This window comes from Cygnus olor, chromosome 7 (assembly GCF_009769625.2).
Source record: "Cygnus olor isolate bCygOlo1 chromosome 7, bCygOlo1.pri.v2, whole genome shotgun sequence".
NCBI classification, from domain to species: domain Eukaryota; kingdom Metazoa; phylum Chordata; class Aves; order Anseriformes; family Anatidae; genus Cygnus; species Cygnus olor.
This window is the reverse complement of record NC_049175.1, coordinates 107,260-129,895: the sequence shown is the minus strand read 5'-3', so window position 1 is coordinate 129,895 and position 22,636 is coordinate 107,260. Positions and strand designations below refer to the sequence as shown.

The window sequence follows — 22,636 nt, the reverse complement described above, 5'->3', positions numbered from 1 at the left end:
GATTTAGATTGCAGAGTATTTTATATAAGTGAAATACTTGAGTTTTTTTTATAGTAGACTTGGTATCTGCTATTGTTTTGCAAAAACCGTTATGTACTTGGTGTGCATGAGTGAAAGGTTTCCCCTATTAGAATCAACTCTACTCTACTTGCGCTAGCTAATTCTGTTTGAGGGCTAACAAAAATAGAGCTTTGCTGTTGTGGGAGGTTCCTATTTTTTTTTTTTTAACTTGATAAAGCATTGCTTAGAAATGCTAGCTGCTGGACTTCACAGCTGCCTGGGGACAGATTCACTGTGGCTTTCTAAAAAAACAAATGTACTCTCAAAGCTGTTTGTTTTTTAATCCTATGAAACCGTCCACATAGTCACTTGTATCATCTCTGTTGCTGTCACTTCCAGTTTGAATTTACACATGTTCTGTAGTGTTAGTATTTGCTTACAGCAAATTACTGAACAATGAAAAACAGTATAATCCACTCCTTTACAAGATGATTCTTCAAAATTAGATTAGATTTTATTTTTTTCTGCCTTAATCACAATCATAACTAACTGCTAAACATAATTAACTTAAGAACTTAAATAGGGGAGTACAGTCAACTTCTGCCTAGGTGCTTAAACTGTTAGTGTAGTGTGACTTAAACTGAACACTTGTTTTTTAGCACTACCATGGAAGGACTTTAAAGAGGGCTTTTGTTAAAGAACCTGGCTGGGTTTTTGTAAAATGCTTTACATCATCGCCTCGGGCTTTTTTGTAATCCACAGATAGTTCAGCAGTTAAATTTAGATTTTTCAAGGAAGTCTAATTATGCAGGAGTTTGGCAGAGGACAGGTGGAGGTGGTTTTGTCTGGGTCAAAAGAACTAAGACTTAGGGCTAATACATAAGATATATCTTTTATTATACAATAAAGAATATTATGTGCTGTAAATTAAGGCAAGGGTAAGTGCAGAAAGCTTACTAAATCACCAAGAAGGCATATTTGATTATATAAAGTTTAAAATTATTTTTTTTACGCACAAGGGGTCAGTGTCTGCATAAAGCATGTTACATGTCCTCCAGTTTGTTTTTAAAAAAGAAAACCAATGAACAGATAATCCTCTTCTATTGACCAACAATTGCCAGTAGCAAACGCCTGTAATCACCACTTGTATCGCTTGATATCATTGAAGCCAAAGTCTTCTGATACATTTGTGTGAACACCTGTTTAATTTGCACGAGATCAATCTGCAGAGAAAAAAAAGCACAAACCTTAAACATAGTGCATGATCTGAACTCTTAGACAGTTACCCCCATCTCCCTCACAGACTATAGAATACCAGCCAAGGGTGTAATGTACAACTGATTAACTCTGTACATTATATAAGCCATCAGTTCCCTCTACAGACAGATAAGCAGCTCCCAAAGCAGTCTTAACAGTTGCTCCTTGCTTTCACAGAATCGCAGAAAGGTTTGGGTTGGAAGGGACCTTAAAAACCATCTAATTCCAACCCCGCCCTGCCATGGGCAGGGACACCTCCCACTAGACCAGGTTGCCCAAAGCCCCATCCAGCCTGGCCTTGAACACTTCTGCAGCTCTCTGGGCAATCTGAGAACCTTGCCTAACTTTGCTAGAACTGTAGTATCCTTACTTCATGCAGTTGAACCTTTGGATTTGAGATGCTTTTCTGCTACAGAGACAGGCAATCACATTTAGGAAGGTAGACATGTAGTATTACTACTTAGCTAGAGATAATTAAATTACTATATGAAACATGGCTTTAAAACAAATTGCTTTGTTCATCCACATCTGAACCAGATAAAAGCTTCATTACAGTATGTGATTTCTACAGCTGTGAAGGAGGGACTACATAGAAGGCTGGTTAGAGTAGATAGCTTTTCACTACATGTGAGGTCTACAGAGGAGACAGTTTCTTACCTCGCTGCGAGTGACTATAATCCTGATGAGAGTAGAATCATCCGTGCCAGCTCCTTTCATAGAATAATAAAGTCTTTCTGCAAAAAAGGCTGGGCGATTTAAAGCACATTGCACTGCAATAAAGTATATTTTTAGGATTAGTTCCAGTATAGTATACTGTATGGTGATACCTAGCATGATGAAGTCAAGATTTATGCTTTAGACAGCTAGAGGTAGATATCGATAAAGATTCAATACTGTAGATTACAGGAACTGTTTTATAAAGCTGAGTTTATTTTGTATCTAAACAAATCAGTTAATCCTTCACAAGAAAAGTTATGGTTATTACCAGTTAACTTGCCTGGAAGTGCTTTTGAAAGCTGGCTGAAACCTTAATTACCAAATCTATAAACAGATCTTTTCTTTGGATAGCTGGTACTAGGATATGAGGTATTCAAGTTGTGGTCCATTGCTAGAGTCTCACTAACAAAAGTACAAAGGTAAAAAGTTCTCATTCTCAAGTAGTTGTGGAATTGATCTTGTTTCAGTTAGTTTCTTCTTTCTCAAAGACAAGCCTCTATTTTACATGATTTCAGAGGTGAATTTTTCCTGTAGAACTCTTTAGTAGAATATTATCTGGGAAGATTTTGTTCAATACAATAGGTTTTAATGGTTATGGCTGCAGAAATGCAGTCAATTTGGTAAGCATTGGTGGGATTGGTGTGTGGAGTACTTGTTTCATTAGTAGTAAATCATACTGGTTCTCACTAACAGCGAATCATGATAAATTTGTAGTGCTTTAGGGTACAATAAGCAGGGAATAGTGAATTCAAAACAGCTCCTCTATTTTGGTGACATTTTCTTTAGAAAATGCTGAACTTTTTGGAGTAGGTGATGGTGGAGAAGAGAACTGGAAAGGGAACTGTGCCTAAAGGAGGTTCTTGTTGGTTCTGTGATCATGTGCACCACAGCTCTGTTACACTGGTACTCACATAAATTTGCAGAGTGCTGACACACAACCACCAGTTCTAAACATTGACCCCTGTTTCTGTGTAGTTACATGCCTTTCCAGAAAAGTGACAAGTAGTTTCTATGTAACCTTTCCTCATTTGCAACTGACTTTTTCAAGCTAGATGCTTATTTTCTCCAATATAAGTGCATAGTGAGTAATTTGAATAATTGAAGTTACTTTTGTATTAGTGGAGTCTCAGACTGTGTATTCATTTGCCATATGGACAGTGCTGAATTGGGTTCTTCTTCAATTACATTTAGAAGGTTTTATTGCCAAGGGATAAGAAGAGGGAAGAACACATCACTTACAAATAGCCTTCAAGCCACGTTCCACGTTTCCAGAAAATTCTCGATCGATGCTGCTTAACAAATCACGATTAGCAACCTACAAATAAATGAGATTAACATGTGGATAGTGAAATGCAACAACAAGTGGAACCTTAATTCAAAAAATGCTGCGCACACTCATTTGAAATCAGTGAAGAACTCCTACCCTGGAGTATGCCTCAACTGTTGCTTTTAATTGGGGAAAACTTCTGCTTGCCAGAACCATATTAAAGCATGATTCATCAGTCCCAAGTCTTCCTTCTCCTGCTTGGTAAAGACGCTGAGCATCTTCTTGAGCTTTTTGATAATCCACATTTTGATTCTCATCCCGATTCCCCTAAAAGCAAAGATAGCGGATATCAAACATAGTTACACAGAGAAGGCTATGTGTTTTAATTGCTTGAAGTGTAGACCCCGCACACGTATCTCCAAAGCTTGAAGCAGGAAGAGTAATACCAGTTTGAAATACATTACATTGTTTTAAAGTTACTTTTTGGTTTAATAATTCTTGTAAGGAGAAAATAGAAAAGTGGCCCAAAACTCTTATCTGTAGGGTTTGGCTTAAGCTGTAGATATACTGTATATATACTGGCACATAATTTTGCCTATATATACTATCTCATAGTTCTAGTCTTTTTCAGGAGCTATAATCAATTCTGTTTTACTTAATAATGTAAGTTTTCTCTTGATTTGTTTCTAGGCTTCAAGTTACAAAGAATCTTCTCAAATGAACTAATGAATTATCTTACTGAATATGCACACCTGAAATATCTCAGGCTTTCTATTATATTTAGAATTTGCTAATTTCAAGTATGAATGTCTCTAAAAAGCACTTAGTATAGTTGTTATATGTCAGGTAGGGCTTGTGTGACATTTTATGTGCTTTGGTATTTGTTTTTTTGCTGCACAATGCATGGATGAATACTGCTAAATATACTGTCTGAGTAGGCTAAATACATGCTCTTAAATACTGTTGTGTCTGTAGCAGTTAATATTTAAATTATGTGGTTGTCAGTTACTGTAAAGTACTGGATTTATTGAAATAAAAATTAGCATGAGCTTCTCTAGCTTTGCTTTCTTGTGGATTTTGACTTTGTAATCCTAATACCTAGTGAATAGCTGAACTGTCTTAAAGGTAGAAGCAAACAAGATAGTCATAGAAATTCTAACAGCAAATAGGCAAATTTATCACAAAAATGTGGGAAGTTACATTTACTATGTATTTCTTCCTAAACTGCAAGTTACTGTTCTTCAACACAAAAAAGAGCCCTATTACAGAATCACAGAATCGTCTAGGTTGGAAGAGACCTCCAAGATCATCTAGTCCAACCTCTGTCCTAACACTAACAAGACCTCCACTATACCATATCACTAAGGACTACATCTAAACATCTTTTAAAGACCTCCAGGGACGGTGACTCAACCACTTCCCTGGGCAGCCTATTCCAATGGCTAACAACCCTTTCAGTAAAGAAGTTCTTCCTAATATCCAACCTAAACCTCCCCTGGTGCAACTTTAGCCCATTCCCCCTTGTCCTGTCACCAGGCACATGGGAGAATAGACCATCCCCCACCTCTCTACAGCCTCCTTTAAGGTACCTATAGAGAGTGATAAGGTCTCCCCTGAGCCTCCTCTTCTCCGGGCTAAACAACCCCAGCTCCCTCAGCCGCTCCTCCTAAGACTTGCTCTCCAGACCCCACACCAGCCTCGTTGCCCTTCTCTGGACTCTCTCGAGCACCTCCATGTCCTTCTTGTAGCGAGGGGCCCAAAACTGAACACAGTACTCGAGGTGCGGCCTCACCAGAGCCGAGTACAGGGGGACAATCACCTCCCTAGACCTGCTGGCCACACTGCTTCTTATACAAGCCAGGATGCTGTTGGCCTTCTTGGCCACCTGAGCACACTGCTGGCTCATATTCAGCTGCCTATCAACCAGTACTCCCAGGTCCTTCTTGGCCAGGCAGCTTTCCAACCACTCATCTCCCAGCCTGTAGCGCTGCTTGGGGTTGTTGCGCCCCAGGTGCAGGACCCGGCACTTGGCCTTGTTGAACTTCATACAGTTGACCTCAGCCCATCGCTCCAGCCTATCCAGATCCTCCTGCAGAGCCTTCCTACCCTCGAGTGGATCGACACACGCACCTAACTTGGTGTCATCTGCAAACTTACTGAGGGTGCACTCGATCCCCTCGTCCAGGTCATCGATAAAGATATTAAAGAGGACCGGCCCCAGCACTGAGCCCTGGGGGACTCCACTAGTAACCGGCCTCTAACTGGATTTGACTCCATTCACCACAACTCTTTGGGCCTGGCTATCCAGCCAGTTTTTAACCCAACAAAGCGTACGCCAGTCCAAGCCACGAGCAGCCAGTTTCTTGAGGAGAATGTTGTGGGAAACGGTGTCAAAAGCCTTACTGAAGTCAAGGTAGACCACATCCACAGCCTTCCCCTCATCCACCAAGCGCGTCACTTGGTCATAGAAGGAGATCAAGTTCGTCAAGCAGGACCTACCTTTCATAAACCCATGCTGACTGGGCCTGATCGCCTGGTTGCCCTTCAAGTGCTGCGTGACGACATTCAAGATAATCTGCTCCATGAGCTTCCCTGGCACTGAGGTCAAACTAACAGGCCTATAGTTCCCCGGGTCTACCCTCTGGCCCTTCTTGTAGATGGGCATCACATTTGCTAGCCGCCAGTCGACTGGGACCTCTCCTGATAGCCAGGACTGCCAATAAATGATGGAAAGCGGCTTGGCCTATTAATGATCTGAAATAAGCAGCCTTCAATGTTCACCTGAGTGCAGTAGCAGCACATACCTAATTCTAGTTATTTGAAGGGAGGGCTGTGATGTGACATGGGAGGTAAGTTTTGATTTACAATGCCTCTAGGCTTCTTTGGGGAGATGCTTGCTGATATTTTACCTACCATAAAAATCCTATCAATATTACCCAAATACTGATCTAAATTTTGTTTATGCAAAAAAATTAAAAGTGTCTGGCTTTAACAGCAGTGTGGAACACTGCTTGTACTTTACAGTTTGATTGCATCTGCTCAGTAAAAAAACAAATGTGAGTTCTCTGATGTGAATAGCGTGTTCAAGTAGGTCACTCAGCTCATCATATAGATAGGAAGTAACTCTTCCTTGAGGAGGGGCTGAAGTGCCTTGTCTTATCATTAGAGAATATATTAGTAGTCTAGGGCTAAGTTCTAACAAAACCTAGCTCTAGCTAAGCATGCACAGGCAATTCATTTACGGAGCAATTATAAACACATGCATCAAAGTGTGTATACCCATATCTTAACAAAATAAGAAAAAAAATCAAGCTCACTTGGCACATAGATATAAGTAATCGTTCAAAGTGTCCGGAAGTGTCTGCTCTGATGTCTTGTTCGATATCCCTTCCAAATTCTGACCTATAGCAGTTCACTATGTCTCGTATTTCCTGGTTTGTCCTTGTGCAAAGGATCTCAATCAGCACTCTCTCCTGAGTGCCCGCTCCCTGTAAGCAGAGGAAAAGAAGGTGTAACTGCAAAACACCACCTACTTTATTTTGTTCAACTGTGGGGGAAAAAAAGCAGTCATCTGTTACTTTAAAACTCAATACAATCCACATTGTAAGAACAGTATTCTTGCACTGTGAAAGCACCAAGTTTACTGTATGCTTACTTAAAAAGGAATGAAGAGTTCAAAAACATTAAATTCTGTACTAGCTTAAGAAATACCCCCAGAACTGTACATCCACAATTGTGACATCACCCAAAGATAACAAGAAAAAGGTTTAGGAAGAAAATGAAGAAATTCTTTGGCAACCTTATTGTGCGAACATACTGGAGGAAGGCAGAGCCTTATCTCTTGCTTTAAGGGCTATCATATGCATGTAAAGCCTGTCTTGATCAGTGTATAAGTGTGTTCCCCATTCCAAATGTAGCTGCTTCCTCAACATGGAGTACCATCAGGAACTTTCCATAGATGCTTCCCTCTCCTCAGGATAGAAATTACCTGTGAGTTCTGTGTACAGTCAGATCTTAATAGCATGGTCCATCTCTACTCAAGCAAGGATTAGATAGGGGTAGATCTATCTGAGACTTCTAAGCAGTATTGTAATCTAAATTTAAAAAAAAAGGTTGAGTGGTTTTTGCTTCCACTAAAGCCAGATCTTCATTTGTGCTCCATATTCTTTGGAGCTCTGCATTCATACACGGATTAAGTGACATGTTTCCAGTAATCAGGCACCTGCTAACTGCTGCAATTCAAACAAACAATTCAGGTAAGCTGGACATACCAGTTCACCTGAATGAAAAGTTTAATCCAACTATCTCACCTAACCTCCAGTGCAGTCTTAGCACCTGAACAAATGCAAGCATCACCTAACCTTAAGAAAATACTCTTTCATTTTCATCCTATTGAAAAACCTGGGATAGTCCAAAAATATCTTTTTGTACCAGTGGCTTGTTCCCAGCAAGGAGAGGTACGTAAACTTCAATTTGAACAGTGGTTAGTTTAAAAGCACCATGGCTCTTATTACATTCTAGCAAAAAGTATGACCAAGAGGGTGGCATAGAGCAAAATTCCATCCTGCAGCATTTCATCCCCTGCTGTACATCTGCTGCAAATTGGCCGATCCTGCAGAAATTGGTCAGTACTGGGGCATAAAGCAGAAAATAATTTTAATCCCCAGTCCCTAAATTTGCTTTCCACCACAGGATTTTTCAGCAATGCAGGGATCAGGTATTCTGTTCCCTTAGATGAGCATTTTTAAGATGGTTTGAAACTATTTTGTTCAGAGGAGAACCATACCTTCATTGCATGATGTAAACTCCAGGCATCATAGTATATGCTAGGCATGAAGAGTGCTAGAATCAATTCTTCCACATTTCCGCTTAACTCAGACTTCAGATCTTTAATTAAATCCTGTCCAATTATAAATACAAAAATTGAGTAATTATATAGTATGGGGGCTAGAAAATACTTTGTGACACTGTTCAAGTGGCACAAACTTATCCCAAGCCATCCACTTAAAGCAGCTGATGATCTTTTTATGCTTCTGTTTGCTACAGTACATTGTTATCCCTATTCTGAGAATCCCTACCGTTCCTTACAAAGCACAGACATCTCTCCTTTCTTTTAAAACACTGTCAAAATACATAGCAATACATATCCGTAACTCGATAGTGACTGGAGAGCTTGCTGAGGAAGGAGGCCTGAATTCAGGTCAGGCCTTCTTGCACCAAATATTCCAATCCTACAACAGTCTACAACTCCTACCTCTTGTAGAAGTATCTTATCCAAAGATACAAGTTCAGCCTGGTGGGGGAAGAAGCCAATTCTTTCAAAACAGTGCTACTGAGCAGATAAGAATGTAAGATTTCACTGCAGCAGAAAGCACAGAAATGAGATCACTTGAAAGCAATTGTTTGCAGCACTGTCTTGTCTTGGAAAGGAACCTTCCCTTATGGATCATAAAGAAGGAAATGGGAGTTAGGTACTGGCCTGCACCTTTAAAACTGAGCACAGTTAGTGTAATAATGGCATGGCACTGAGTTACTCTAGCGAGCTAAGCCCTTGATGTTGAATCACCACCAATTCTCAACCAATTTCTCAGTTTGTTTCTTATGAGTGGGAAAAAAAAGATTTTTTTGAGCTTGTTTGTGCACGTAAAAAAAATGTATTTTCAGACTAATACATAAACAGTTTATGCTTGATTATTTTCTTATCTAATAATCATAGCAAACTCAGAGAATCTTCTTGTTTGGTCAGGGTCCTAGTCAGACTCCTCTGTGCCCTCACTTCTAGCAGATATCAGAACAACACTGGTAAATAGCAGCTGTTCACCTGGTGTGCAACAAAAAAAAGTTAACCAAAAGAGTTGCATTTAAAAAGTGCCCCAGACCACTTCCTAGGACTAAAATGCAATCAGGCAGTTATAGCAGCGGTTGAAAGTTTGTGGGTTTTTTTTGTTTACTGATTCAAAGAGCTAGTGAACATACCTTGCCATACATAGTCTTGAAGGCTGCCTTGATTTTTTGCCTTTGATCATTGGAGCGGTTAGCTACAACATTGATGATAGCCTGCTCATCAGTTCCTTGAACAGAGAAAGGCAATGTAAGAGCTTAATCATAGAATGGAATCATAGAATCCATGTGGTAATCCTTCCGACACCGTGCATTTTATAATCTCCAATTTGGGCATAGTTACCTAATACATGTATGAATATCAATAAGGTCAATTCACCAAATTTCCCATATATCTTACTCTATTAAATTGCCCAAGTCATCTTGGAAGTATGACTTTTGAGAAGATGAAGTAGAAAAAAAATACATACGATTAAGTAAAAACTGAAGAAAAGGACCAAATAGTCTCAGTAAGTAAGTGAGTAAGTAGCTGAACAGAAATTTAAGTAGCTGTTGCTTACTTACCAAACCCCTTCATAGCTTTGCGCAGAATTTCTGCATCCCTGTTAGCATCAAAGTTTGGAGCAGCTTGAATTGTGCCCTGGGTATACTGAACCATTGCTGCAGGCTGAAAATAAGAGCCATGTTTAACTAGCTGTACTGCACAATATAAATTAAAATTAAAATCACAACTTTGGAGTCATTGCTTCAGGAGAAATCACAGAACGGTTCATTCCATTAGTTCACCATTTTTTCTAACCCAGAAGCAGGATGGCATTTAATTGTGTTCAACAGCTTTGGCCCACCAATGCTTTTACACAGTGGTATGGATCAAGAGCTACATGATGAGTATACACAGATACAGCGTTATGGTTTTGTTTGGGTTGTATTCTGAGCATAGCTGGGAGATCTTGATGCAGAACACTCTGTATATTAACTTCATCTGCAAAGACATCTTTTATGGCAAAGGACAGTTTGTTACTTTTAAACCATTTGAGAATACAGGAGCAATTTATACCCTTTCATATCAAACTCATTAAGAAAAGCTGTATTAAAATACTTGCATGCAAATACGTTTAAATTTATTTTTTTTTCAAATACAGAGGTGTAAATCTGAATCCTATCAAAAGCAATGGCAATGAATTACTTTTCTGTGTGGCCAAGATTGGTACTATTTTTTTTTCTTTTTTGCCTTTAGCACAGTGTCCCTCTAAAATAACATCATGGAGGACCCAAATGCTGCAGTGAGTGACCCAGTGATTTTCAGGATTGAATTACTTGAGTTTCCCCTTGCTCAAAATTGCCTCTCATAGCAGTTCTTCCTTGCATTGTGGACAAGAACAATTATTGAACAATTGTTACTGAACAATGTGTAATACTAATACCCAAATACATTTTCAGCCATCATATATCCTTTCCTCTATGACACATCCCCAGCTCATATTCAGTGCTCCTCCCTACCCTCTGCCACACAATGAATTGTAAAAACATTGCTTTACCCCAGGAACAGCAAGATGAAAAAAAAAAATACAGAAACCGCTTTAAGGTTGATTATAGAAGAGGATACAACACATACCAGACCAGGCATTGGTGATGGTGCTTGTCCACCGGTATAGTCTATTGAAAATGAATTAAAGAACAAGATAAAAGGAATTAATTATGTTTCTTATTATGTACATGCTATCTAATCTGAAAATAAAACCATTTATAGACCTGGTAAGTTACAGGTCTACCACTGCACAAAACCTGTTTTTTGCTAAGGAACAGTACTTTTAATGATCAGTAACTGAAGTTCTTGCCCTTGGGAACAATGGGAAGAAGTAATCACAGAAGCATTCTGGTATATACACTAGCAAGGGAATTCTAAAAATACTAAATTTACTGGTCGCGTGGGAGCTGGAAGGATTTCTCCTTATTACATATTGCTGTTCTTGACAAAAGCCAACATAGGCCATGCCAATGAAGAATGCATGTCCTGCGCTCTCTTTCAAAGTTGTATTACTCTGTTAAAATGTCTAACACATTAACAATAAATACTGAGAATTCATTGGTGCAAAAAGAACTGAAGGAATCTCATTTCGTGATCAAAAGCACTGTGAATACCAATGTTACAATTACATTTATTATACTAGAAGTTTATTTTTATCCATAGTACATATGTACAGTTATTTTTTTTAACAGCAGCTTAGTTATTAGAATCAGTGAAACACTCATTAAAAGAAAGGTTTTGCTGCTCTGAATTTCTTACAACCACAACTGACATGTTCTAGGATAAAAGTGTTCTTAATGGTAACTGACTACTCAAAGCATGAAAAAAACTGCACTGTTTTTAAACAATGGTGTGTATTCTGCTTTTCACTTCCCCTGCAGTGCCCAGGATCACCATGAACACTGAGCTGCTCGGATTCAGAAAAACACATCCATTTCTTTGAGATTAACAGAGCAGCTAGATACTTGTTGAATGTTGCCTCTGGATTTCACAGTTCTGGTCAAATACTTGCAGTTCGAAGAATGACAAGCACCTAAACGACCACATCATGATCATTAATCAGTGGCAGCCGTCCCTTTTGGATATAATGTATACAGATGGTTCTCATCTGCTCTTTACTGGTCTTGTCAAGAAAGGTGGTAGGATGCATACAGCATACAAAACTCAATAGCTAAAAGTAGCAAAGATAAGGGCCTATTTTGTTGCTACCTGTCTTGGGCTCTCCTGGTTTAACTTTGGATGCTTGAAGTATCTTAACATATGGCAGGGAAACACCCACGTACCTGGAATTTGCGCTGGTCCACCTCCACCATAGCTTTGGACAGGAGGCTGGGGATAGCCACCAAAGGCAGGGCCAGCGGGAAGCACACCAAATCCAGGGCCTGTGGGGGCTAGGAGAAGATGGCAGATTTTAGCACACATTTTGTAAATGATTTCTGGCACAACACGAGCCAGGTTATTGAGCAGAGCTATGCAAGAGATTAATTTTCTTTTCTCTGTGTCTGTGCAGTGGCCTAAAACCCAAAGGTATCAAGACCCTGCTATCGGCATGCAAGTATTTATGCTGGATAGCAATCTCTCTGGCTGTCTAAACGCTGCTGCCTAAATTGATCACTGAACAAAGCTGCTTTTCATCACTACCTCTACCAAGCACAAAGAACAGTTACAACGGAAATAACTCCCAAGTGGTAGTGTAACAAAGGACCTTACCTCCAGGGTAAGATGTCATTCCTCCAGCCTGGGGAGCTCCAGGGTAGCTCCCTGGGGCAGGATATCCTGCTGCCCCTGGATACCCAGCATTCGGTGGTCCTGCAGGGTAGGTCCCTCCTCCTGCTGGGGGGTATCCTGCAGGGTAGGTGTACTGACCAGCTGGCGGATAGACAGACTCCTGCCCTGTTGGCTGAAACGCAAAACCCAAAGATCTCTTTATGCCTGTTATCAGGATGATAGAGTAAAAAGCTCTCAAAATGTCCATGTATATAATGCTGTGATAAGATTTAGCTCTTAGGAACAGCAGCAGCATTCCCTAAGCCTGGGTGTGGGCCTTCTGGATGGGTTCTCTTGCTCTTAAAAAACAGGTATTTAAAATCAGCTTTATAACACGTACCATATGGACTTAATACTTACTGGAAACAATCCTTACTCACTAACAATAGAAGGGTGAGCAACACATTACATACAGTACACACCCATTCTTGAGTACAGAAAACACATAAAAAGCAAAATAGTAAAGTCTACGTCAAATGTTTTCCTCAGGTTTAGTTGCTCCAATATTTCTTAGCCCCAGATTACTGTGCCCATAGTACAGTGAGATCCTCTTCTATAGCAGTAGTCTAACCTTTCTCAGCCAGACTCAACAAAAAGATTTTAATGGGATTTAAATGCACAAATCCAAAGTTAGGATCCCCCAAAGCCCTGCTGGGATGACCATTACAGAAGAAAATCTTTCATATTGATTTTTTGCACAGGTTATTACTTCGGGCATCATCAGTAAGACTAGAAAACCTAGAATGACTCATCTAGCATTTAAAGGGTCTTTTAAATTCATCCACTAAAGTTGGCTACATTTTAGATGCTATCTAAAAAAACAAAACAAACAAAAAAAAGGTACAATGTAGTTAAAAGTGGCAAGCAGGATAAATTACAGCTTTAGAGCTTTTCAGTATTTTAGTGGGATACAGTGAGCTCCATCCTTAAGTCTAGTTCAGTACAACATAAAACATAAACCATATAAAATTCCCACAATCACATTATCAGCACTGTACTAACAAAAGCATACAGCTGCATCTAGCTTTGAAAAATGATGCAGGCATCGAAAAATGATGCAGGCATCAAAAAATGATGCAGGTGTATCAAAAACACTGCAGTATCAGCCACACCTGATAAATTCCATCCTCCTGTGTTTTGTTGGAATGTATAGTCTGTTCAGTCATGAGCTGAAGGTGGAACAAAGTACTGTGGCTGAAGGACTGGGGGGTCAAAGTCAAGCTACTGTGTCCTGTATCCTCAGAAAAATATTTACTTGGTGTTGTATGAAAGCTGCATACTTGAGCTTGGATTGCTCAGCAGCTTTACTCTTCCTGAACGTAACAGTCACTTAAATTTGTTCAGCATCTCTGTAAATACTGGGATACGGGTACACACATTATTTGGTAGAGGCTGGTTCAGACAATACCTCTGATCCTGTACCTAAAGACCCTTCTATTTATATAAGAACTACTGATACTTAAAAAAAAATTATTTGCTGAGACAGTTAGCTATAGAGAGAGATAAAAAACAACCCATAAGACCAAGGCAACAGACCAAAACGGAACCAACCAACTAACCAAAAACCCTTCTGGAACAACAGGCAATATTAAAAAAATAGGTCATAAACTTCCTTCTTGGAATTCATATCACAGAATCACAGAATCGTCTAGGTTGGAAGAGACCTCCAAGATCATCTAGTCCAACCTCTGTCCTAAAACTAACAAGACCTCCACTAAACCATATCACTAAGGACTACATCTAAACATCTTTTAAAGACCTCCAGGGACGGTGACTCAACCACTTCCCTGGGCAGTCCATTCCAATGCCTAACAACCCTTTCAGTAAAGAAGTTCTTCCTAATATCCAACCTAAACCTCCCCTGGTGCAACTTTAGCCCATTCCCCCTTGTCCTGTCACCAGGCACATGGGAGAATAGACCATCCCCCACCTCTCTACAGCCTCCTTTAAGGTACCTATAGAGAGCGATGAGGTCTCCCCTGAGCCTCCTCTTCTCCAGGCTAAACAACCCCAGCTCCCTCAGCCGCTCCTCCTAAGACTTGCTCTCCAGACCCCACACCAGCCTCGTTGCCCTTCTCTGGTCTCTCTCGAGCACCTCCATGTCCTTCTTGTAGCGAGGGGCCCAAAACTGAACACAGTACTCGAGGTGCGGCCTCACCAGAGCCGAGTACAGGGGGACAATCACCTCCCTAGACCTGCTGGCCACACTGCTTCTTATACAGGCCAGGATGCTGTTGGCCTTCTTGGCCACCTGAGCACACTGCTGGCTCATATTCAGCTGCCTATCAACCAGTATTCCCAGGTCCTTCTTGGCCAGGCAGCTTTCCAACCACTCATCTCCCAGCCTGTAGCGCTGCTTGGGGTTGTTGCGCCCCAGGTGCAGGACCCGGCACTTGGCCTTGTTGAACTTCATACAGTTGACCTCAGCCCATCGGTCCAGCCTATCCAGATCCTCCTGCAGAGCCTTCCTTCCCTCAAGCAGATCGACACACGCACCTAACTTGGTGTCATCTGCAAACTTACTGAGGGTGCACTCGATCCCCTCGTCCAGGTCATCGATAAAGATATTAAAGAGGACCGGCCCCAGCACTGAGCCCTGGGGGACTCCACTAGTAACCGGCCTCTAACTGGATTTGACTCCATTCGCCACAACTCTTTGGGCCCGGCCATCCAGCCAGTTTTTAACCCAACAAAGCGTACGCCAGTCCAAGCCATGAGCAGCCAGTTTCTTGAGGAGAATGTTGTGGGAAACGGTGTCAAAAGCCTTACTGAAGTCAAGGTAGACCACATCCACAGCCTTCCCCTCATCCACCAAGCGCGTCACTTGGTCATAGAAGGAGATCAAGTTCGTCAAGCAGGACCTACCTTTCATAAACCCATGCTGACTGGGCCTGATCGCCTGGTTGCCCTTCAAGTGCTGCGTGACGACATTCAAGATAATCTGCTCCATGAGCTTCCCTGGCACTGAGGTCAAACTAACAGGCCTATAGTTCCCCGGGTCTACCCTCTGGCCCTTCTTGTAGATGGGCATCACATTTGCTAGCCGCCAGTCGACAGGGACCTCTCCTGATAGCCAGGACTGCCAATAAATGATGGAAAGCGGCTTGGCCAGCTCCTCCGCCAGTTCGCTCAGTACCCTCGGGTGGATCCCATCCGGCCCCATCGACTTGCGTACATCCAAGTGCTGTAGCAGGTCACCAACCATTTCCTCGTGGATAGTGAGGGCCACATCCTGCTCCCCATCCCCTTCCACCAGCTCAGGCTACCGGGTATCCAGAGAACAACTGGTCTTGCTGCTAAAGACTGAGGCAAAGAAGGCATTGAGTACCTCAGCCTTTTCCTCATCTTTTGTAACTAAGTTTCCCCCCGCATCCAGTAAAGGATGGAGATTCTCCTTAGTCCTCCTTTTTGTGTTGATGTATTTGTAAAAACTTTTTTTATCTTTAACAGCAGTAGCCAGATTGAGCTCCAGATGAGCTTTGGCCCTTCTAATTTTGTCCCTGCACAGCCTCGCAACATCCTTATAGTCCTCTTGAGTAGCCCGCCCTCTTTTCCAAAGATTATAAACCCTCCTTTTTCTCCTAAGCTCAAGCCACAACTCTCTGTTCAGCCAGGCCGGTCTAGTTCCGTGCCGGCTCATCTTTGGGCACGTGGGGACAGACCGCTCCTGAGCCATTAAGATTTCCTTCTTGAAGAGTGCCCAGCCTTCCTGGACTCCTCTGCCCTTCAGAACCTCCTCCCAAGGGACTCTGCCAACCAGTGTCCTGAACAGCTCAAAGTCAGCCCTCCGGAAGTCCAAGACAGCGGTTTTACTGGTCCCCTTCCTGGCTTCGCCAAGAATAGAGAACTGAACCATTTCGTGGTCACTCTGCCCAAGACAGCTCCCGACCACCACATCTCCCACCAGTCCGTCACTGTTTGTGAACAGAAGGTCTAGCGGGGCACCTCCTCTGGTAGGCTCTCTAACCAGCTGCATCAGGAAGCTATCTTCCACGCTTTCCAGAAACCTCTTAGACTGCTTTCTCTGGGCTGTGTTGTGCTTCCAGGATATGTCTGGGAAGTTGAAGTCCCCCATGAGAACAAGCACTGACGATTTTGCAACTTTTGCCAGCTGCCTGTAGAACTCCTCATCTATCTCCTCATCCTGGTTCGGTGGTCTATAACAGACCCCCACCAGGATGCTTGCCTTGTTGGCCTTCCCTCTGATCCTAACCCAAAGAGACTCAACCTTATCATTCCCAGCCTCAAGTTCCTCAACATCAAAACACTCTCTAATATAGAGAGCCACACCACCACCCCTTCTGTGCTGCCTGTCCCTTCTGAAGAGCCTATAGCCAGGCATTGCAGCACTCCAGTCATGAGAGTGGTCCCACCACGTTTCCGTGATGGCAACCAAGTCATAGCCTTCCTGCTGCACGATGGCTTCCAGCTCCTCTTGTTTGTTACCCATGCTGCGTGCATTAGTGTAGATGCACTTCAGTCGGGCCATTGCCTTCTCCCCCGGCCTTGCCATTGTTCCCCCTGGTACAGCTCCAACAAGACTTATTTCAGCCCCGTCCCCCTTCTTTCCTAGTTTAAAGCCCTCTCAACGAGCCCTGCCAGCTCCTGGGCTAGGATCCATTTTCCCCTTGGAGATAGGGACCCGTCTGCGGTCACCAGGCCAGGTGCCGAGTAAAGCGCCCCATGGTCAAAAAAACCAAAATTTCTGGGTTATATAAATATGAGACAACTGTAGAGTCTCACTCAGGATGGATATGTGGATGACAACTAAGACCATAATCTATAGCAAATACTTTATATGGACTAACAGCTGCTATTTACACACACACAGAGCATGGTAAGAAGGGGTACTGACCAGCCATACTTACAGGATAGCCAGGGAAACCAGGGTAGCCAGAAGGGGGATAGCCTGGGTATGACATTCTGGAAAAAAAATATATTTTGTCAGGCACTGTAGATGAGTTTGTAGTAGCTATTTGCTAGCTAATTACCTGTGACATCACTTGAAGAACATGTTTAGTGCATTCGGTATTGCTAAGAGTACTTGTCAGCTACTAAACCACAAAACCTTTCCTTTTTCCATACACATGACAGTAGCAAGCAGGATTCAGAAGAGAACCATCATCAACTTTGCAATTAACTGCTACCCTTAATTAGGGTCAGATAGATACTGATGCATGGTAAGAGACCTGACTCCAAAATAATTCTGAAATAGAGCTTTCAGACCTTGAAGTGCCAGCAGAAGGGGGCTGAGCCTTTGCCAGAATAGAGACAGAAGGGTATAGCTAAAGTAGGTCTCAATTCTCTTAACGCATCAAGCATTTGTCTCCTGTCAACTTGCACTCCTCCATTCACAGGAATAGTTCTTGTGAGGAGAGTAGTCCTTATCTATCCCAGAGAAAAGGATCATTTGATAGAAACGTGGTCAACTGTTACCTCCTTTTAGCTATTCTTATGTATGCACTGCTAAATACAGAGCAATGATTTAAAAGATCAAATAAAGTGATTAAACCAAAAATAACACACAAAAAATTTATGCTAGCTGTTACAGGTATGACAGCAGGACAGTTTCATTATGCACATGTTAAATACAAGCTCAAGCATGGGAGGACCATGGTGGTTGAGCAATCACAACTCAATTACTTTGACCTTTAAGTCTCTTTCAAAATTCCACATTTGTCTGACTCCTGTAAAGCATAGTGACTCAGACTTTCTGGTGGTGATGACATGGGACATCCTTTAAAATTAAACTGCACCAGGCGCTGGTTAGTGCACCATGAAAAAGGTTTGCAAAGATCTAAATTTTAATCTAAAATGAGTATTTAAGGATAAGAAAGAAAACTCTATAAATGGAGGTTTATAATGTAAATGTTTTAGAATCATTAAGGTTGGAAAAGAGGTTTAAAAAACAGCTATTAGCATAATACAAATTTACAGATAAACCATGACAAAAAATGGGAGGAAAAGGTCAGACAGATGAAGTTGCAAAGGTGCCTGTTTTTGAGCATGCAATCTTTTAGTCTTTCATTGACTATTCTGCCAACAAATGCCTCCGTGAGACATTCCTGTCTTGCATAAAGGTCGCTGAAGAGGGAAAGAGGCAGGGAACCTGCTGGAGGGGGAGATCCCAGCACGAAACCCACCTTCAGAGCAGCTCCTCAGTGACCCGTGCATATCGTCACGTGTGTAAGAACTGCTTGGGCTGGGAAGGGAGGGGATCTGTTTTGGTTTTTTAAATTGTTTAAAAATAAAGTAAGCTGCTATTTTAGAATTTATGAACAGAAAGATTGAATTTAGCCTCTCTACAAATACTTTATGCTGATGGAATTATTGTTGTTTCTCACTTTAAAATACTATTGCCCTCGTGCTCAAACAAAACACTGAAATGAGGAAGCATCCAGGGATGAGTTCAGCTTCCAACATACTCCCCAATTACCCCCACACATCATTTGTAATCCCTCAGCATTACTTCATCTGTGTAGCAGATTTCTGTTTCCTGGTAATAGCTATTTATTTTAGTCCCATTTTTAATAGAGGGACTTGGGAAGTAGAAGCAGAACAGGACAGAGATCATCGACCATGTCCCCAACCAGCTGGACAGGGAGTTTCGAGGTCATTAGCCACACTACTAAACATCTAATGGCAGGGGAAAAAATCCTGTTAATGCTAATGAGTCAGATTCCCTGATCAGGGACTGGGAGTTACTCCCTGCATGTTTATATGGTAGTATCTTAGCTGCATAAATCAAAGGAAATCGGATATATAAATACGAATGTAATACAGTTAATGACTATTCATGTTTCTAGGTATTTGTTGGCCAAAACAAATGGTTATGAAAGCAGTATTCTTACTGCATTGTACCATTAATTGCACAAGAACTTACTGCCTGAAATATCTCAGATTTAATGTGGAAAACATTAAAACTTAGAGCAGGTTAGTTCAAATAAGAGCCAAAACAAACTCGTAGAAAAGCACAACTATGCAGTCTCCTACTGATGAAGTAGGATTATCTTTTAGAGGGTCTTTTTAAGTAAATAAAGGGGGGAAGAACGGCATGAGGTGTACTTGTGAATCTATGCTTTGATCATAAACACTACTAATTGCTATTTGTTTCCCTAAGAGGAAACTCCTTAAACCAATACCCGTACAGTACTTATTACTGACAGCTATTTGAGTTGACTTTTAATTCTGGCTTTCAACAACACATTTCTTCTGGTATTTCTGTTACTTAAACACCATCTGTAACTCTATTCAGGAACAAGACTAGCAACACTTCCTCTGGATTTCAGTTACACTCTTTTTGCTTAGAGGAAAATACTGTCAGCAAAACTGAATATTAAAAATCAAAAACCAAAAAACTTCTGTTTTTTAGCTTCATATAATTCAATTAAAGTTACACTGTTAGCAAGACAGTAACATAAAGCCTGTAAAACTTGAAGGTGTGCACGATATCATTTCCCCTGTATTATATTCTGTGTTTTTCATAATGCAAAATCAACAGCTGGTGACTGCAGGTCAGCTGTTTTGACAGCTGTAAAAAGTTTAATTTGTATGTAAATGGGACCCAATAATCTTTTATCCATATTAAAACATACCAGGTTTTAGACTTATTGATACTTATTTCAGAATTAATTCAATTTTTCAGCTGTGACTTTGATTTGCTATCAAACATATTCTGGCAAAAACTTTTTAAGATATCATTTTCCAACATCTCATTTTCAATCCAGCATGGTATTTTTGATTAGCAAATTAACCACCTGTGTACACCTATAACAAACAGCACAATGTAAAACTGCTTAACACTTTCCCTACTTTCACTGTTTCTGTTCCTTTCTAGGATTTGGATAATTTGTGATACAAATTCTTTTGGGAATGGCAGCATTTCATTTAATCATCCCCTTCTACCAAGACCCCATCCCTATTTCTTATTTTGTGTTTGTAACTCAGAAGAACAACTAAGTTTTTGTCAGTTTCCTTGATCATTCTGGATAAAATCTTAAGTGCTAAGTGGGGGTTTGAGACTCGCCTCAGACCTCAGGTACTAGAGTCTCCGAAGAACTTACTGAGACCAGCCAGCAGTACTTACTGAAACAGCTTTCTGCATATACACATCCTAGAGGAGATAAATGAATTCCCTTACACAACACCAAGTACTTAATAACAAACTTTGCCAGCTGCTTCCCTAGCTCACAGCCTTCCTCACAGCACCTAAGCGCCCCGGGGCAGAGCAGGGGCCGTTATGACTTGCACAGCCAGACCGCCTCAGGCCTTTTGGGGCTCTCTGTAAGCTGCAGGCCCAGCCGACCCCAGGCGTCCCATTTTTTTGTGCTTTTTGGTTCGTTTGGCGGGGCGGGGGCTCTGGCTGTGCAACACCGGGCGGGCGGAGGAGGTCCCGGGGTTGGGATAAGAAGGGTGGGGACAGGAGGGAAGGGGACAGGGCCGGGCCGGGCAGGGCAGGGGGCTCCAGTCAGCCCCGAACCCGCCCCCGACGCCTTTAAAGGACCCACTGGGGGCCGCCCTACCCTGCCCCGCCCCGCCCTGTCCGCGGGGCCAGAAGCCGCAGCCCGCTCGGGGGAGGGCGGTCACGGAGCTCTGGGGGTTCTCACCGGGGGGGGCTGCAGCTCCCTAAGCGTGGCGAGGCATGGCTGCAGGTTTCAGTCGCTCTGGTTACTCCTCCTGAGAGCGGGACCCCGTCCCCGTTCCGCGAGATGGACCGGCTCCTTGCCCTGCCGAGCCCCGGAGGCTGGGGTCTCCCTGGGCTCCAGCCCGGCCGTGCCCCGGGGCCGGGGGACTGATCCCGAGCCCTCCTGGGGCCGGGCCGGGCTGCTGAGGGCGGAGGACGCGCGAGTCTCGGCAGCTACCCATGTCCCACCCCCCCAACTCCCCCCCCCCCGCCTCACCTGAGAGAAGCCGCGGAGCCGCCAGCCTGTGCCCTGCAGCCGCCCCGCAAAATGGAGGCTGTGGGGCCAGGCGGTGACCGCTCCGCCCCCGCCACTGGGCCCGCCCCGCTGCCCGCGGGCAGGGCCGCCGCGCCCCAGCCCGGGCAAGCGAATCCCGGCGGTGCCGACCCTGCGAACCCAGGACCCCTATTCCCGTCCGTGCAGGCGTGCCCCGTGTTACCAAAGGCCGCGGTATGTGCCGTCCTCCCTCGGAGCGGCGGAGAGGTAAGCGGCGGGCACCTGTGCCACAGGGGCGCAGAGAGCCTTGCGGGGGGGCTGCGTGAGGGAGGCGTTGCCGTCACACCTGAGCCCTTAGTCACCCGCCTCGATGAGCCAGGGGGATGTCCTCAGAGCGGCTTCCCCTTGGCACTGGTGCCATGAAATTCCACCCTAGCGCATGTGGCTTTGAAATAAGTCTGTTTGCTAATAATACATGAGGGTTTAGATCAAATCTCTGGTCCGGTAGCTGGCAGTCAGTCAGCCAAGTCACCTAGACCACCAGAACAACACAACGGCAAAGTATATCAAAGACTTCATCAGGCCTGGAAGAGTTACTCTTTTCCATATAGTTACTCAAGATCGAGATCTAGGTCCCAAGGCGGTAGTCCTACCCATAAAGGTAGGACTGTCCTGACTATTACACTCCTTTCTCAGAAAGAAATCTTTATTATTATCACCTGTATGCAACTAACTGCTGTGGGAAGTGCAGTCAGTGTTTTGTGACTATTTTAAGTCTATTGTAATGCTTATTCATATTATATTTAGAACAAATCCTACATACACATATTCCTGCCTTTACCCTGTGGCTAATTGTTTGTAAAACATTCTGACCAGCAAAGTACAGTTTATGAAGGATCCACCCATGATATTATGCAGTGGTTACTTGTGATTATTCAAAGTAACTTCTCCCTACTCTTTATGATTAGCATATCTTAGCAGTTTAGAGACCATTAAAATGCAATCTTATCCTGTAACCTTGTGTGGCACTGGAATGCTAGATGCCAAGTAAAGCCACTGTTCTCTTTGTCTGTAAAATAGCGTTAAGTGCAGGCAGCAGAAAATAGGTGGGTAATAATTTACCATGCCTGCCCACTTCAAGTGAAAAGCACCTAAAAACATATAAAGAATCTAATATAAATGATCTATCTTCAGCAATATTGGGCTTTTATTTCCCTTGTTTGTCCAGAACATATCATGAACAGCTTTAAGAATTTAATCCTTACAGCATTTTTCAACTGACGCTTCCAGCAGATGTGTAGTATACTTTACCTCTGTTAAGCTCATTTCTTTCAGAATAGGTATATATTAAAATCCCTGTTT

The 22,636-nt window shown here is 42.6% G+C and overlaps 2 protein-coding genes and 1 long non-coding RNA gene across 6 annotated transcripts in view; 2 read left to right on the top strand and 1 right to left on the bottom strand.

Annotated features, from left to right (window-relative positions):
• The window catches only part of PPP3CB (protein phosphatase 3 catalytic subunit beta), a 52,243-nt gene extending 47,943 nt beyond the window's left edge, over positions 1-4,300 (top strand). Inside the window, exon 15 of the transcript XR_005821729.1 lies at positions 3,932-4,300. The gene's annotated coding sequence lies outside the window, so the exon portion shown is untranslated. The remainder of the gene's footprint in view (positions 1-3,931) is intronic.
• Positions 874-21,382, bottom strand: ANXA7 (annexin A7). Of its 2 annotated transcripts, XM_040564350.1 has the most exons (14): positions 21,278-21,365; positions 20,441-20,490; positions 17,246-17,300; positions 12,321-12,510; positions 11,894-12,001; positions 10,698-10,738; positions 9,647-9,749; positions 9,218-9,312; positions 8,028-8,141; positions 6,559-6,729; positions 3,398-3,568; positions 3,214-3,289; positions 1,915-2,027; positions 874-1,223 (listed from the first exon to the last, which is right to left on the bottom strand). In XM_040564350.1, exons 2-14 carry the CDS (start codon positions 20,479-20,481, stop codon positions 1,101-1,103), a joined length of 1,401 nt encoding a protein of 466 aa, XP_040420284.1. In that variant the 5' UTR covers positions 20,482-20,490; positions 21,278-21,365; the 3' UTR covers positions 874-1,100. The 2 variants fall into 2 exon arrangements, with proteins under 2 accessions (XP_040420284.1, XP_040420285.1); XM_040564351.1 differs by lacking the exon at positions 20,441-20,490 and having other exon boundaries at positions 21,278-21,382.
• Positions 18,305-22,636, top strand: part of LOC121073464 — a 21,138-nt gene continuing 16,806 nt past the window's right edge. For 2 of the 3 annotated variants that reach the window (XR_005821732.1, XR_005821731.1), the window contains exon 1: positions 21,404-21,541. This is a non-coding gene — a long non-coding RNA (uncharacterized LOC121073464). Of the gene's footprint in view, positions 21,029-21,403; positions 21,542-22,636 lie in introns of those variants that run through there. The other variant, XR_005821733.1, reaches the window with a different exon arrangement.

Excerpts from the sequence above, each read along its gene's own strand:
- ANXA7 (XM_040564350.1), bottom strand. The coding sequence starts at position 20,481 with ATGCAGAAAGCTGTTTCAGTAAGTACTGCTGGCTGGTCTCA. Across the intron at positions 9,750-10,697 it reads CATCACCAATGCCTGGTCTG|CCTGCAGCAATGGTTCAGTA; the intron begins GTATGTGTTGTA and ends TCTTATTTTCAG. Across the intron at positions 8,142-9,217 it reads TCAAGACTATGTATGGCAAG|GATTTAATTAAAGATCTGAA; the intron begins GTATGTTCACTA and ends ATAATTGGACAG.